Source organism: Podarcis pityusensis (genome assembly GCF_964106645.2).
Source record: "Podarcis pityusensis genome assembly, chromosome: 1".
NCBI classification, from domain to species: domain Eukaryota; kingdom Metazoa; phylum Chordata; class Lepidosauria; order Squamata; family Lacertidae; genus Podarcis; species Podarcis pityusensis.
The window spans coordinates 85,279,590-85,292,945 of NC_138028.1; the positions used below are offsets into that span (position 1 = coordinate 85,279,590).

General features: G+C 44.4%; 1 protein-coding gene across 3 annotated transcripts in view; it reads right to left on the reverse strand.

The window, feature by feature from the left end:
• The window catches only part of LOC308475875 (unconventional myosin-X-like), a 79,872-nt gene that overhangs the window by 31,833 nt on the left and 34,683 nt on the right, over nt 1-13,356 (reverse strand). For all 3 annotated transcript variants that reach the window (XM_081003350.1, XM_081003351.1, XM_081003352.1), the window contains 10 exons: nt 12,181-12,327; nt 11,032-11,132; nt 10,602-10,668; nt 9,919-10,011; nt 7,966-8,034; nt 6,889-6,971; nt 5,935-6,043; nt 5,188-5,268; nt 4,406-4,530; nt 3,636-3,750 (listed from right to left, as the gene is read on the reverse strand). In XM_081003350.1, the coding sequence (XP_080859476.1) occupies nt 3,636-3,750; nt 4,406-4,530; nt 5,188-5,268; nt 5,935-6,043; nt 6,889-6,971; nt 7,966-8,034; nt 9,919-10,011; nt 10,602-10,668; nt 11,032-11,132; nt 12,181-12,327 (990 nt within the window). The remainder of the gene's footprint in view (nt 1-3,635; nt 3,751-4,405; nt 4,531-5,187; nt 5,269-5,934; nt 6,044-6,888; nt 6,972-7,965; nt 8,035-9,918; nt 10,012-10,601; nt 10,669-11,031; nt 11,133-12,180; nt 12,328-13,356) is intronic.

Below are 13,356 nucleotides of genomic sequence, written 5' to 3' on the forward strand. Positions count from 1 at the left end.
TGCTGCGTTTAACCTTCAATTTTATTTGTACATCACTTGGGTAGTTTTTGGTTTTCTTGATTAAGAGGTCTATATATTTTCTAAGGAAATGCAAGAAAGCAAAGTGGCTGTCCAACGAGGCCTTACAAACAGCGGGGGAGAGAAGGCAAGCAAAATGCGAGGGAGATAGTGAAAGATACAGGAAATTGAATGCAGATTTCCAAAGAATAGCAAGGAGAGACAAGAAGGCCTTCTTAAACGAGCAATGCAAAGAAATAGAGGAAAACAATAGATTGGGAAAAACCAGAGATCTGTTCAAGAAAATTGGAGATATGAAAGGAACACTTCATACAAAGATTACCATAATAAAAGACAAAAGCGGAAAGGACCTAACAGAAGCAGAAGACATCAAGAAGAGGTGGCAAGAATACACAGAGGAACTATACCATAAAGAAATGGATGGCTTGTACACCCCAGGTAGTGTGGTTGCTGACCTTGAGCCAGACATCCTGGAGAGTGAAGTCAAATGGGCCTTAGAAAGCACTGCTAAAAACAAGGCCAGTGGAAGTGATGATATTCCAGCTGAACTATTTAAAATTTTAAACGATGATGCTGTTAAGGTGCTACACTCAATATGCCAGCAAGTTTGGAAAACTCAGCAGTGGCCAGAGGATTGGAGAAGATCAGTCTACATCCCAATCCCAAAGAAGGGCAGTGCCTAAGAATGCTCCAACTACCACACAATTGCACTCATTTCACACGCTAGCAAGGTTATGCTTAAAATTCTACAAGGTAGGCTTAAGCAGTATGTGGACTGAGAACTCCCAGAAGTGCAAGCTGGATTTTGAAGGGGCAGAGGAACCAGAGACCAAATTGCAAACATGCGCTGGATTATGGAGAAAGCTAGAGAGTTCCAGATAGACATCTACTTCTGCTTCATTGACTATGCAAAAGCCTTTGACTGTGTCGACCACAGCAAACTATGGCAAGTTCTTAAAGAAATGGGAGTGCCTGATCACCTCATCTGTCTCCTGAGAAATCTCTATGTGGGACAAGAAGCTACAGTTAGAACTGGATATGGAACAACTGATTGGTTCAAAATTGGGAAAGGAGTACAGCAAGGCTGTATATTGTCTCCCTGCTTATTTAACTTATATGCAGAATTCATCATGCGAAAGGCTGGGCTGGATGAATCCCAAGCTGGAATTAAGATTGCCGGAAGAAATATCAACAACCTCAGATATGCAGATGACACAACCTTGATGGCAGAAAGTGAGGAGGAATTAAAGAACCCTTTAATGACGGTGGAAGAGGAGAGCGCAAAATATGGTCTGAAGCTCAACATCAAAAAAAGGAAGATCATGGCCACTGGTCCCATCACCTCCTGGCAAATAGAAGGGGAAGAAATGGAGGCAGTGAGAGATTTTACTTTCTTGGGCTCCATGATCACTGCAGATGGTGACAGCAGTCACGAAATTAAAAGACGCCTGCTCCTTGGGAGAAAGGCAATGGCGAACTTAGACAGCATCTTAAAAAGCAGAGAAATCACCTTGCCAACAAAGGTCCATATAGTTAAAGCCATGGTTTTTCCAGTAGTGATGTATGGAAGTGAGAGCTGGACCATAAAGAAGGCTGATCGCCAAAGAATTGATGCTTTTGAATTCTGGTGCTGGAGGAGACTCTTGAGAGTCCCATGGACTGCAAGAAGATCAAACCTATCCATTCTTAAGGAAATCAGCCCTGAGTGCTCACTGGAAGGACAGATCCTGAAGCTGAGACTCCAATACTTTGGCCACCTCATGAGAAGAGAATACTCCCTGGAAAAGACCCTGATGTTGGGAAAGATGGAGGGCACAAGGAGAAGGGGACGACAGAGGATGAGATGGTTGGACGGTGTTCTCGAAGCTACAAACATGAGTCTGACCAAACTGCGGGAGGCAGTGGAAGACAGGAGTGCCTGGCGTGCTCTGGTCCATGGGGTCACGAAGAGTCAGACACGACTAAATGACTAAACAACAACAACATATTTTCTAAATAAAATAAAATAAATTTAATTGGTCCCTTCTCCAAATCTACAGATACTGTTCTTGTTCTCCTGCATTATGGAAGCAGAAAAGCATACAGAGAAGCACCACTACTGTGAATTTGCCAAGAGCATGTATTTGTTTCCATTCAATCCCAATTTATTGTGGCAGATGGCAACAAACATAGGAATTCACCAAGCACCACTCATTTGCTTTAAAGCCTATCTGTCCAGCCTTAAGAGTTAAAAACTTGCTTTGAAATAAATAACAGATTTGAATTTCTGGATAAATTCTAAACATGACACACCCAATGCCAAATTCCACGTTTGCTCAGTATGCAGAATTACCATCACCTCAAATGTAGCACCCAAATTTCTATCAGTGAAACAGATTTTACCCATTTGATATGCACTATAGTGATGTTAATATCCATTATCTTCTACATATTGCTATAGATACATACAGGCATGCTCATTGTCAAAGTTCCTTGTTGGCTGCGTGCCTAGCAATGAAATTACATCAGGCCTGTAATTACAGTCTGTTGATTTGGACATTTGGAAAGGGGCTGGGGTGGAGGAATCGTGGGTCCTTTTTCTTTTAAGAACAAAACAAAAACAAACCCCCAAGCTGCTTCTGTTTCATTCAGCTGGGTTTGCATAAGCACATATTTGCAAGCTAGTTATGGATCAGAAGCTACATCTGCACCCCAGATGACTGCAACACTAATATCTGCCTTGTTGCTTAAGAAACGCTGGCATGAGGCCAGCACACACAAGGAGCCAGCTTTGTACCGAACCAGATCCTAGAAACATCCACTCCAGCACTGTGCTGTGGCACCAGCTCCTCAAGGTCTCAAGGAAGGGTCTTTCCCCAATTTCTTTATCTGTAGATTCTTTTAACTGCAGATGCCATATATTAAACTGGGGGTTCAGATCCCTTCCAATTCTATGGAGCTGGGACTTTTTAAATGCAAAGCATGCAAGCTTCCACCGAGATTTTATAGCGCAGCCCTCACTGGGGATTCCATCATTCCCAATGGCACACAGCATGCACTGCAAACTCTTCTTCCAGTCTTGGGAGAACAAATCAGCTTCGACCTTTGGGGGGAGGGAGTGTTTGATGCACGCCTGACCCCACTCAGTTCAACTGTGTCTACATCTAACCCACGAGTCCCTTCCTCATTTGCACTGCAGAATGGGGTGGGAGGAGAGGGCTACAGAGATAGTAGGAAGATACAGTATCAAGAATGAAGGAGGGGCGTATCAACACAGATTCCCTCCTCCGCCCCAAAAAACCAGGTAACATTTTCACAGCATCTTCTGGGACATTTTCTTGTGTTCTCATTCCAGTGTCAAAATGCCTAAGCAGTGACACAGGAACCTCCTGAGAAGACACGGCCTGTGGCTTAGCAATGAGGGGTGTACTATACTTCTGAATGGAGTTGCTGGGATTAGGATGGGGTGGGTGTGTTTCAGTAAGCCTAGTCATAGTGCAGCAGAGGTCAATGATCTATGCAGAGGTGGGCACAGAAACTTCTAGAAGCCACATCAATCTTGTACCCAGGCTACCTCTGGAAAGATTCCTTAGCACAGAGCGTTGCTCCACATGCTCTTTTGCACACAAAGGGCATACCTTGGTTTTCCCCAGCTTCCATTCTCTCTGGGTGTTGTCATATGTCTGCAGAAAGGAGGCACAAGTGGCTTTTGCACCGTCAGGATTGCCCCAGTTCTTCAAGAGCATCTTGTACCTGAGAGAACCAAAGGAATGCTCTTGACCAGGAGTTAAGGTACAAAGCAATTTCTTTCCCTCAGCAAAGCTTCCTGCCCCTGTGAGGGGCTATTCTGCTGTCTCCTTTTGCTTCTGAGTGCTGACAGGTTATAAGCTCTTAACAGCTGGTAACTTGACTGCCCTTCACTGTCTTTTCCAGTCAGTCTGAAAGCACAAGCAACTGGCATCCAACTACAGAAGTGCAATAACTCTTAAGAGTAATCAAATGCCCCAAACATTAAAACTTAGAAAATGTAGTTTAAACCAGGTCCTGAACTGCAGCTTAACAAATGAAATATACTTTGCTTGGGAAATGTTTATTTTTTGTCCTTTCCCTTCCAACCAGCCATCTCAAATGGTTATGGACGTGCAAGTCTCTTTGTTCAGACAACAAAAGCGAAAGCAGTAGCCTGCAATCATTGTCAAATTTTATAGGAGACAAAGAGACAACCTGCCCAGACTCACCTTGTGCTTTTTGCGCAAAAGCAGGTCTCCTAGCTCTCCTCTTATTCACAAGCAAAACATCCACATCGAGTCATTTATTTCACACACAAACCCCTCCACAAAGTCCCAAAGCACTGAAGGCCACATTTGACAGCAAAATTCCACCCTCTTGCTTGCACTGCCACTTTTACCTGAGGAGGAAATCTTGAAAGATCCACCGTACAGGAAAGCCAGCTCTTCGGACCTTCACTGTCTCCAGCATGCCTGAGTATCGCAGTTGTTTCAGCACCACCTCTGGATTGAAGAGATTTGGAGACTATGCAAAGCAAGGAGTGCAGACAAGCCAAGGATAGGAGACAAGAAAGAAATGATTTCCTTGTATAAAAAGTATTATATTGGCATGAGCACTGTGACGGGCAACCTCAGAATCTCATATAACGAGCCCCACTTACTTGAGTGTGCAGACACTTGTGAATACACACACATACAGATCAAGTAGATAAAAAAAATTCTCTAGGATTGAGAGAATTGTTGCTATGTAGGATGCATCTTCAAATGTGTTAGGGAAGGGGTAGGGAACCCTGTGTTAAGAGGAAAGGCACTCCGTGGACTTATATGGCACAAACAGCACCACCCCTTGCATTAAGAATCCACTGAAAGAGATCCAGTCCTGGCTCAGACATCAGCATGCTTTGTTCCACTCCTTTCTGTGCTAGCTCTGGTCAAAAGACGAGAGGACCCTGTAAGTGGCCAGACCAGAGTCACAAAACATTCCCCTATTACCCCTAAATAGGCCCTATTTATTTTTCTGCCTGCAGCTTTGGTGGGCTATAAGCTCACCATCTTTTGAAGAAAAGGGTAGAAAGTCCCCCAAACACCAACACCACTTTCCAGTCTAGCCTAGATATCATTTAAGGTCTGGTGGCTCTCCATCCACCTTGCCCAACTGTCTGTTGCAGTTCTAGAAAGTCACCTTTTCCTGGTTGGGCTTAATGCAGCGAATGAATAGTGGGTTGCAAGTGCTGAGCGTGGCCATCAAAGAGTGTAGGGAGTCCTAAAAAGAAGAAGAAAAGAACACTGAAAAGGAGTCACTTTTTTGGAAAATTAAGATTCTGACCTCTCTCTTGCCCCTACCCCACCACCAGCCAGTCATACAAAAACTTTGTGGATAGGATGGGGAAACAGGAACCTCTGAACAGTGGATTTCGTGTGGCCCAACATTTCTTAAAGGTTGTGTACATGCGCACAGAATCTGTGGTGAAGGCAAACAATCACCACATTCTCATCACACACGCAACTTTCTGACCAGGTTGGGCTTAGTGGAACGCAGTTTTGCTAGTTTACAGTGGCTGGTGGCAATGCACAGCACTGACTGGTTAATGCTCCCTGCAATCCCTGGAGCTGTTTTATAACCTTAAAAAACCCCAACTAATGACTTTTTGAAAAAGAAAAAGAGACTGAGGGAAATGCATGTTTTGATGAATAAATGTACACAGGGCACTTTAAAAATTAAAGAAAAGGCAGAGAGTCTGTGTGAAGCATAGAGAGTAGCAAGCCTAAGGTCTAAACAACACTTCAGTGGTGGCATGCATGTCTGTCCTGTTCGTAGCACAATTCAGTGTGGAAGCTGAGCTCATCCCAGGCAAGAAAAACCCTATTGGGGCTTCTGCTGTTATGTCTGAATGTCTGCCTGACCTTTCATTGGGCTTGCTGCTCCTACCCTGAACTGTGAGCTGACAGTCGGCCTGCGCCTCTGAGTTCCCATCTTCAGTGTGTCTTCACTGCTGCAGCCAGCAACTCTTTCAAAGAGATCATAGATGAAATCCAGCCTGCAGACAAAGAGGAGCATGAAATACATGAGAAAACATGTATTTTATCACATCTTGCATGGGGGTTATGTTCTGGGGGTGCTGCATATACGCAAAATCACATATACCCAGATCACCACCTTGGAACTGGGCCCACATGACCATCTTTACATTCCAAGCAAGGCAGAGAGCTTTTAAGTTCTCAGACTGGGATGCTCTCGCAAGATCTTGCAGGGCTGCCCAAGTGAAAGAACATCCCAGAGTCCGGTAAGCAATTCTGAGAACTTAAAAGCTCTTTCCATGCCAGAAAAACCCATCACAAAAGGAGCTTTTGAGCTCTCTGCCTTATGTGCAATTAGCTTGTGAGATTTCAACTGGCTGGCTTTCAACCATGTAAAGCTGAAATCACGCAAGTTAACTGCACGCAAGATGCAATCATGCTGTACTGACAAATTCCAAAGGCAGAAACGCACAGGCTGGTGCTGCCTATCTCTTTCTGAAACTGCATACTGCACCCATTCTTCCTTTTGATGAACTACAGTAGTCCAGAGCAATCTTGGAAAGTGCTACATTATGCTGGATCTTATGGAAAGTTTGGGTACCTGAAGTCCTGTGGCAAAGAGCTGATTGGCAGCTAAAGCTCCAACAGCCATGAATTGCCTCTGGGGGCTTGCAAAATGGTCCAAAGCATGTGCTAGGACTCCATACCAGTTCCCCATCCTTCTGTCTACAGTACTGAGTGTCCAAGAAACAGCTTCCCTGCCCCCAATCAAAGTGTTCAGATGTTATGTACGCTCTGCAACTCTGCTCCATGCCCACCTGTAGCTCCCAACTAGTTTGGGCTTCGTTCGAATACAGTTGCTTACCTGCTGTCTTTCAGCATGTTTAAAATATCATCTCTAAAGGTGTCTCTGTTTTTCTCCAGAAAGCCCCTCACATCATAGAGGACCTGCAGGTGACAGGTTGCAACACAAGCATTAAAATGTGCCATCATGATAATGCACAACACAGATGCATTGAATGAGGAGGAAAAACTCTTGAATTCACACACCCAAAGCTGCCAAATACCTTCTGCATCTCTCAAGCCCTTTATTGATTAAGAGCAGGGGGAACTAGCCCAGAGGCGATATGTAGAGCCCTGTTCTGCTATGTTACAGGAACAATGTACTGTAGTAGCCACCAGAGTCTTGGACAACATCTAGGAAGACAAGTCCAAACATCCCCTCTCAGCCATTAATCTCACCAGGTGATCTTGGACCAATTAATACCTTTCAGCCTAGACTACCTCAAAGGGTTGTTATGATAATGCAAAGGAAGGGGGGTCAGACATGTCACCATGAGCTTCTTGGAAGAAGGGTAGATAAAAGTGTCAAAGATAAATAAATTCTGCAGCCCACTGCCTCTCAACAAGAGAGTTTAATTCAACCTCCCTTCAACAGCAACCCAGTAGCCAGAGCAGGGATTAATTCCTGCTGCCTTGGCTGCGCCATCCTGTTCCCTCCTGGGAACAGGGCATGCAGTTAATGCAGGGTTAAACCCTGCCCTCCTGCCCATCAGCTGGTTTCAGCAGTGTTATCATCTGATGGTTGGGGGCGTGATTTGAGGGGAAATGGCCTCGCAGACCAGATTGGAAACTCCGGTAGGCCAAGACTGATAGGCTGTTCTAAACCACAGCAACTGTAATGTGTGTTCTGGTCCCAAACAAGTCTATCATCTGTGGGGGTTCAACAAAATAATATTTGATAGGCCTAAACCTCAAATTGGCAACTTAAAAGAGTTTTAAAACTTGGAAGAGGCTGTTGCTCAATCCCATGCCCATTCCAGGAATAAAATTCTGCACTTTAGGCCTTTTTTGTCAGCCTCCAGCTGTGGCCTAACTGCTCACTGGCTTGTAGGCCCCAAACTCAGCCAGCTGCTCAGCTATCAGGCTAAAATGCACTTACCTCTCCGGCATAGTGCTGGATTCCAAACTGAAAATCTGTTACTCGAGGCTTCATATAGTACTGGTTGTTCTGAAACAGAAGTGAGCGAAGCACTGTTTATACTACCTGAAGCAACACATCAGCAGCTGTTTTTAAATATCATGAGTGGTAGTAATTTTTTGCGCATAACCAAGCCAAACAGTGAGGGCCAGGACCGCACTCTGGTGCAGTACTACTGCACTTCATAAGCTGTCGGTCCCAAAATGGCCGCACAGTAACCACAACCGTTAAGAGTTAAGAGTATTTTGGTGGAGCCAAAAACTATCCTGGCAAACATCTCTGTCAGTGCTACAACTCAGATATTCTGATGAGCCAGAAATTATCCTTCTGGAAGATTCCCTGCCTCAGATTGAAGCATCCCAGCTATGTCACAAGCCACTAGGATCAGTCTGCCTACTGGAATTCCCAGAACTGCTAAAATACAATGTTCTTCACAGAGTACTGATTGTCTGTTAGCTTTTAGCCATTATCCAGTAAACTGAACAAGGAAAGCTATTCTACCCTGAATTGTTAACCTAATTTTAAACCTCCACCCGCTGAATCTTAGCAGCTATTCATTTGGTAAGAGACTTAGGGTCATCTGCTTAAGAGACACATTATGCAATCCTGTTTGCTTTGCTTTGAAGAGGGTTAATTTGGCCTCACAGTTTGATTGCCTTTTCTATCAGAAGACACCAAGGGAGCCTTCCAAGGCTGAAGCAGAGGCTCAGCCAAAGAGGTTCCAATAGATGAAGTGTCGATAACTGGTTCTTTGTGGACTGTGTTCCTCTTGCTCACTTTGTGGCCTTCTTTTAAAAATCCACAGTGGAAGTAGTTCCTATTTCATACAATGAACAGAGCACCATCTACTTTGTTCATAGATGAGAGGAAATTTAAAATATCAAGATTATGTAAAGTGTAGTTTGTGGGAACACATCCTGTGTGTTAATGTGGGGTGGTGGGGCAGGGAGAAAAGAGCATGGAACAAATTCCTGAGGGGCATCAAACTATGGTTCCATACAGGTTTCTCTTCTCTTTAACCTTGCTCCTCCTATCCCTTTGGTGTGTCAAATATATGAATCAAAACTATATACTACCACCCACTGCAATATACACATTCTACACAGGGCTGCCCCTCAATACTGTCTGGAAGCTGCAGCTGGTCCAGAATGCAGAGGGTAGGCTGCCAAGTAGTGCCAACCAAGCAGATCAAATATCACTGCAATTATTTAGTATAGAGGCTAATTCATTTGTTTCCAGGTCCAGTTCAAAGTCCTGGTTTTGACTTTTAAATCCTTAAGTGGTCTGTGTTTCAGGTCCTTGAAGGAATGCCTCCTCCCTAAATGTTCCCCTTTTCTGCTTTGTGGTCATCAGGTAAGGTTCCGTTTTGTTCCCACTCCCTACCCCCTTTTTGGGGGCTAAGAGATTTGGGACTGTCTCTGCAATGGTATCTTATCTTTCAAACGCCTTGTCTAAGAAGGTCTGCCAACTCGCTCCTGATTCTTAGAAGGATGCTTAAAAATCATTTTATCCACAAAGGTGTTTTGGTTGCTGGGAGGCAACTGATGTTGGCTTTATTTAGTTTGCCTTCCAATTTCTGGTTTGTTAATACAGGAATCCTGCAATTTATGCAGGGGTTACTTTCTGGAGATTGCACATAGTCAAAACAGATTGGGTTCAGTGGTGGGAAGGATTGCCAAAGTCTTTTTCCCCAGGTGCCTGCCTGCTTTTGGCCCCATTATTATTATTATTATTATTATTATTATTATTATTCTGAATACACACAAGTTAAAAGCAGGCTTACTGTATTGGGATTGTAAAAATTTACATTGGTTTCTATATTATTATTATTATTATTATTAGCCTATGAAATACATTTTAGAAATGCATAGATAAATGCATGCAAGTGTTGTGTATATATGCATCTTCACTTACCCCATGCTGGTTGTGCAGCTTTTCCAAAAGGGTACTGTCTGTGCCTTTGGGGAATCTACTCTCTTCATTAACCAAGGCCAGTAAACCAAGTTTCTGTAGCCAAAGAAGAGAGAGACTTGCAGTCAGCCAACAGACTATGGCTGCAGGTGACAAGGTAGGATGTAAGGTGGAGAGGGAAGCAAGACATCTTTGGGGGTGCAGAGGGCAGGGCATTTTAAAAAACAGTTGTAGATACGCAGTTGTAAAGGGGGATGAGCAAAGAATGATGTTAAAAATGAAAATGAGGAACTAATAGCCCAGGTAACTAGTGATCATTTAATGTAATGTTATGTTGCTCAGCCTAAAGTAAGGTTGGAGGAGGTGTAAAAATTGTATGTAAGGACAGCAAACCCACCCACCTTGAGCTAGCCACGATTTCCACTCATACCTCCCCCCTTCTTTTTCCTTACACTCTTCTTCTTTTTCTTCACAATGAACTCTTCTAACTTCTGAATGAAGCCTGTCCATTTCCATAAAAGTGACAGAAGCCAAGGTGGAGAGAGGCAAAATACCAGCTATAAACTAAGGCACAGAAACAAGTCTTGCTACTGTACTTGGGATCAAGGTCAGAGAGAAAAGCCCAGTCTACAGAGGAAGCATACGCTTGACTGCATGCTAACCCATCACACAGGAGAGAAACCTACCTTCTCAACAAGATCCAGGCATTCTGCATTGTCCATCCAATCAATGGCTTCCCAGCTTATCCCCTCTCTGCCAAAAAGAGAGGGGAAACACAAGTCAGGCACTCATATTTGCAGAGACCAGGGGTTAAGAAACAGCAAGACGCTTTGGACAGAAGTACACGAAAAGGAGAATATCATCCCTGGGAGGGGAAAAGCAGAGAGGAAGGTAAAACTGCTCCCAGGCAGCAAAGTAGTGAGCGACTCTTGCTTTTATCAAGCTTTCCAAGGATTTCCTTGACCCCCACATGGATTGTCAGTGATGAAATCCAAAGCGGCTTTTCTGCTAGCAGTTTTTCCTCCTCCACCTGAGAGCAGTGGGCTCTCTTGGTTGCCAGAGGCCACTACCAATAAGCAATAGCCACTGCCTCCTGAAAAGGCCACTTTTAACTACCTGTTGTACTCAAGCTGCTCCAGGGAGAATATGTGCTTGTTGAAGTACTCCTGGAGCTTCTCATTTGCATAGTTAATGTTAAACTGCTCAAAACGATTCACCTGTGCGTGTGACAAGAGAAACCAATATTAGCACCCATGTTCTTGTCTGGGGGGGGGAAATCTTTTTTCCCTTGAGGGCTGCAAGGAAGAGGAAGTGCATGCGGGAAGCAGGAAAGGGTCAGCGGAAGTGCCGAGGGTCAGCTTGTTATTGCCTCTCCTGCCGGTTGCTGCCAGTCTGGGCATGCAGTGGCACAGAAACCACAGAGACTGCAAATGACAAGACTGCCCATTCAAGGTGAAAACAGGGCACATAAAGAAAAGGATCAGTGAATGAAGCTCACTGGGTGACCTTGGGTCAGCTGCAGTCTCTCAACCTAATCTACCTCACAGAGTTGTGGCATGGATAAGTTGTTGCATGGTTGAGACCCATCAGGGAAGGAAGCCGGGAATAATAATAATAATAATAATAATAATAATAATAATAATATGCAGTGCCACCTTAAGCTCTTTGGAGACAAGGTGGGATATAAATGTAATCATGAAAGAGGGGGAAACACAAGGGAGTGCATGCCCATGTAACATACGTGCCAAGAGAGTCTGACTAAATGCCTTACCAAAGTAATTTTCACAGGACATTGTCAGAGTTTGGGGAAGGGCTGTAGCTCAGTGGTAGAGCATATGCTTTGCATGCAGAAGGTCCCAGGTTCAATCCCTGGGTTCTCCAGGTATGACTGGGAATGCCCTCTGTCTGGAGCCCTGGAAAGTCACTGCCAGTCTGTGTAGACAATACTGAAGTAGATGCCTGACTTGGTGTATTTCAACAAAGAATATACAGGGTGTAGTGATATACAAGCAAATTTTGTGTGTGACTTTGACTTGGTGTATGGCAGCTGCCTTTGTTTCCAATTTCAAGAATGAGGTTCAAGGGGCAATGACCATACCATCCCCTGCCCAACTGGCTTAGTGCCAAGCAATTTATTTCCCAATGTACTGAAATTACCCTGGAAGGCCTCTGCCTTGCCTTCAGGTAATCAGCTCAGCTTGTTTTCTGCATGCATTGGAACTTCCTTTGGTCCACGCAACAATCCCCAATAGTTTAATTTCTAACCTGGAAATTCTCAAACCCGAAGATATCCAGGATTCCAACAGACTTAAAGTTTTCCTTCCCTTTTATCTTTGAGTTAATCTTGCCAATGATCCATGAGAAGCACTGTGAATAAAGGGCCATGGCGAGGGAGTCTCTAGAGTCAGCAGCCTAGGGGCAAACAGGGAGGAAGACAATGCTTGTCAGTAAGCAATGAAGGGGGGGGGGAGAGAGAGACACCAAACATCACTCTATATGCTGGAGAGCAACACAGCAAACCATGGGGAGATCGAGGCAGCAAAGGCCTGGCAAATGAACATTATCCCTGGGAAACTAATTTTAAGTATAGAACAGCAGAGAAACTGCAGCTGAAACTCAGGTGCCTGAATTGCCAAGGATGGGATGACTGCTATCAAGCATGCCTCCCAACTCCATCTGTGCCAAACTAGGCCTTGCTCTCACCATGAGAAAATGAGGTATAAACCTGGGTCTGGACTGCAAGTGGGGGACTTACATACTATATACATAGGCATGTTTTGAAGAAAAGGGTCTAGCCTAGTCTTTTACACGGCATGCAAGCCTTCCATGAAGAGGAATCTGAAACGGTCCAGTGGAGACATGTAGTTTCATTGCCTTGGTTACTGTTTGTGAGAATTAGGCCCTTGTCAGTCCAAGCTTCCTCCTCTAGGAGGGGGCCTAAAGAAGCCCCTTTGCTTTCCTCCATCAGCTGCCTCACACTACCAAGTGTTTTCACTTCTCGCAGGCAGGGCCGTCTTTACCAAGGGATGCAAGGGGTGGGGGGCACCTGGGTGCTGAATTTGGGGGTACGCCCGGCACGCACTGCTGAAGCCGCTGAAGCTCTTAACTATCTACCTGTTATGAAATAATAAAGAATTCTGATCAAGCTAGAAAAACAAAATACACATATACCTAGGTATTACCGAAATGTATACCTACTGTTTCACTAAAGGACTTTTGACTTTGTGCGCTCATTTACCAAAGACGCACCGCACCAGCGGCACTTGTCAGACTCAACGACAGCACTTGTAATTCACAACAGTGCCGTGCATGCGAAATTAACTCTTACATCAAAATATTATGTTACGTATTGTATTGAGCTACTATGCAGCAGTGGGGTCAGCGGCACCTTTGACACGACTGATGTTCCTCCTAAGTAGGTGCCTAAATAATGCTTATAAG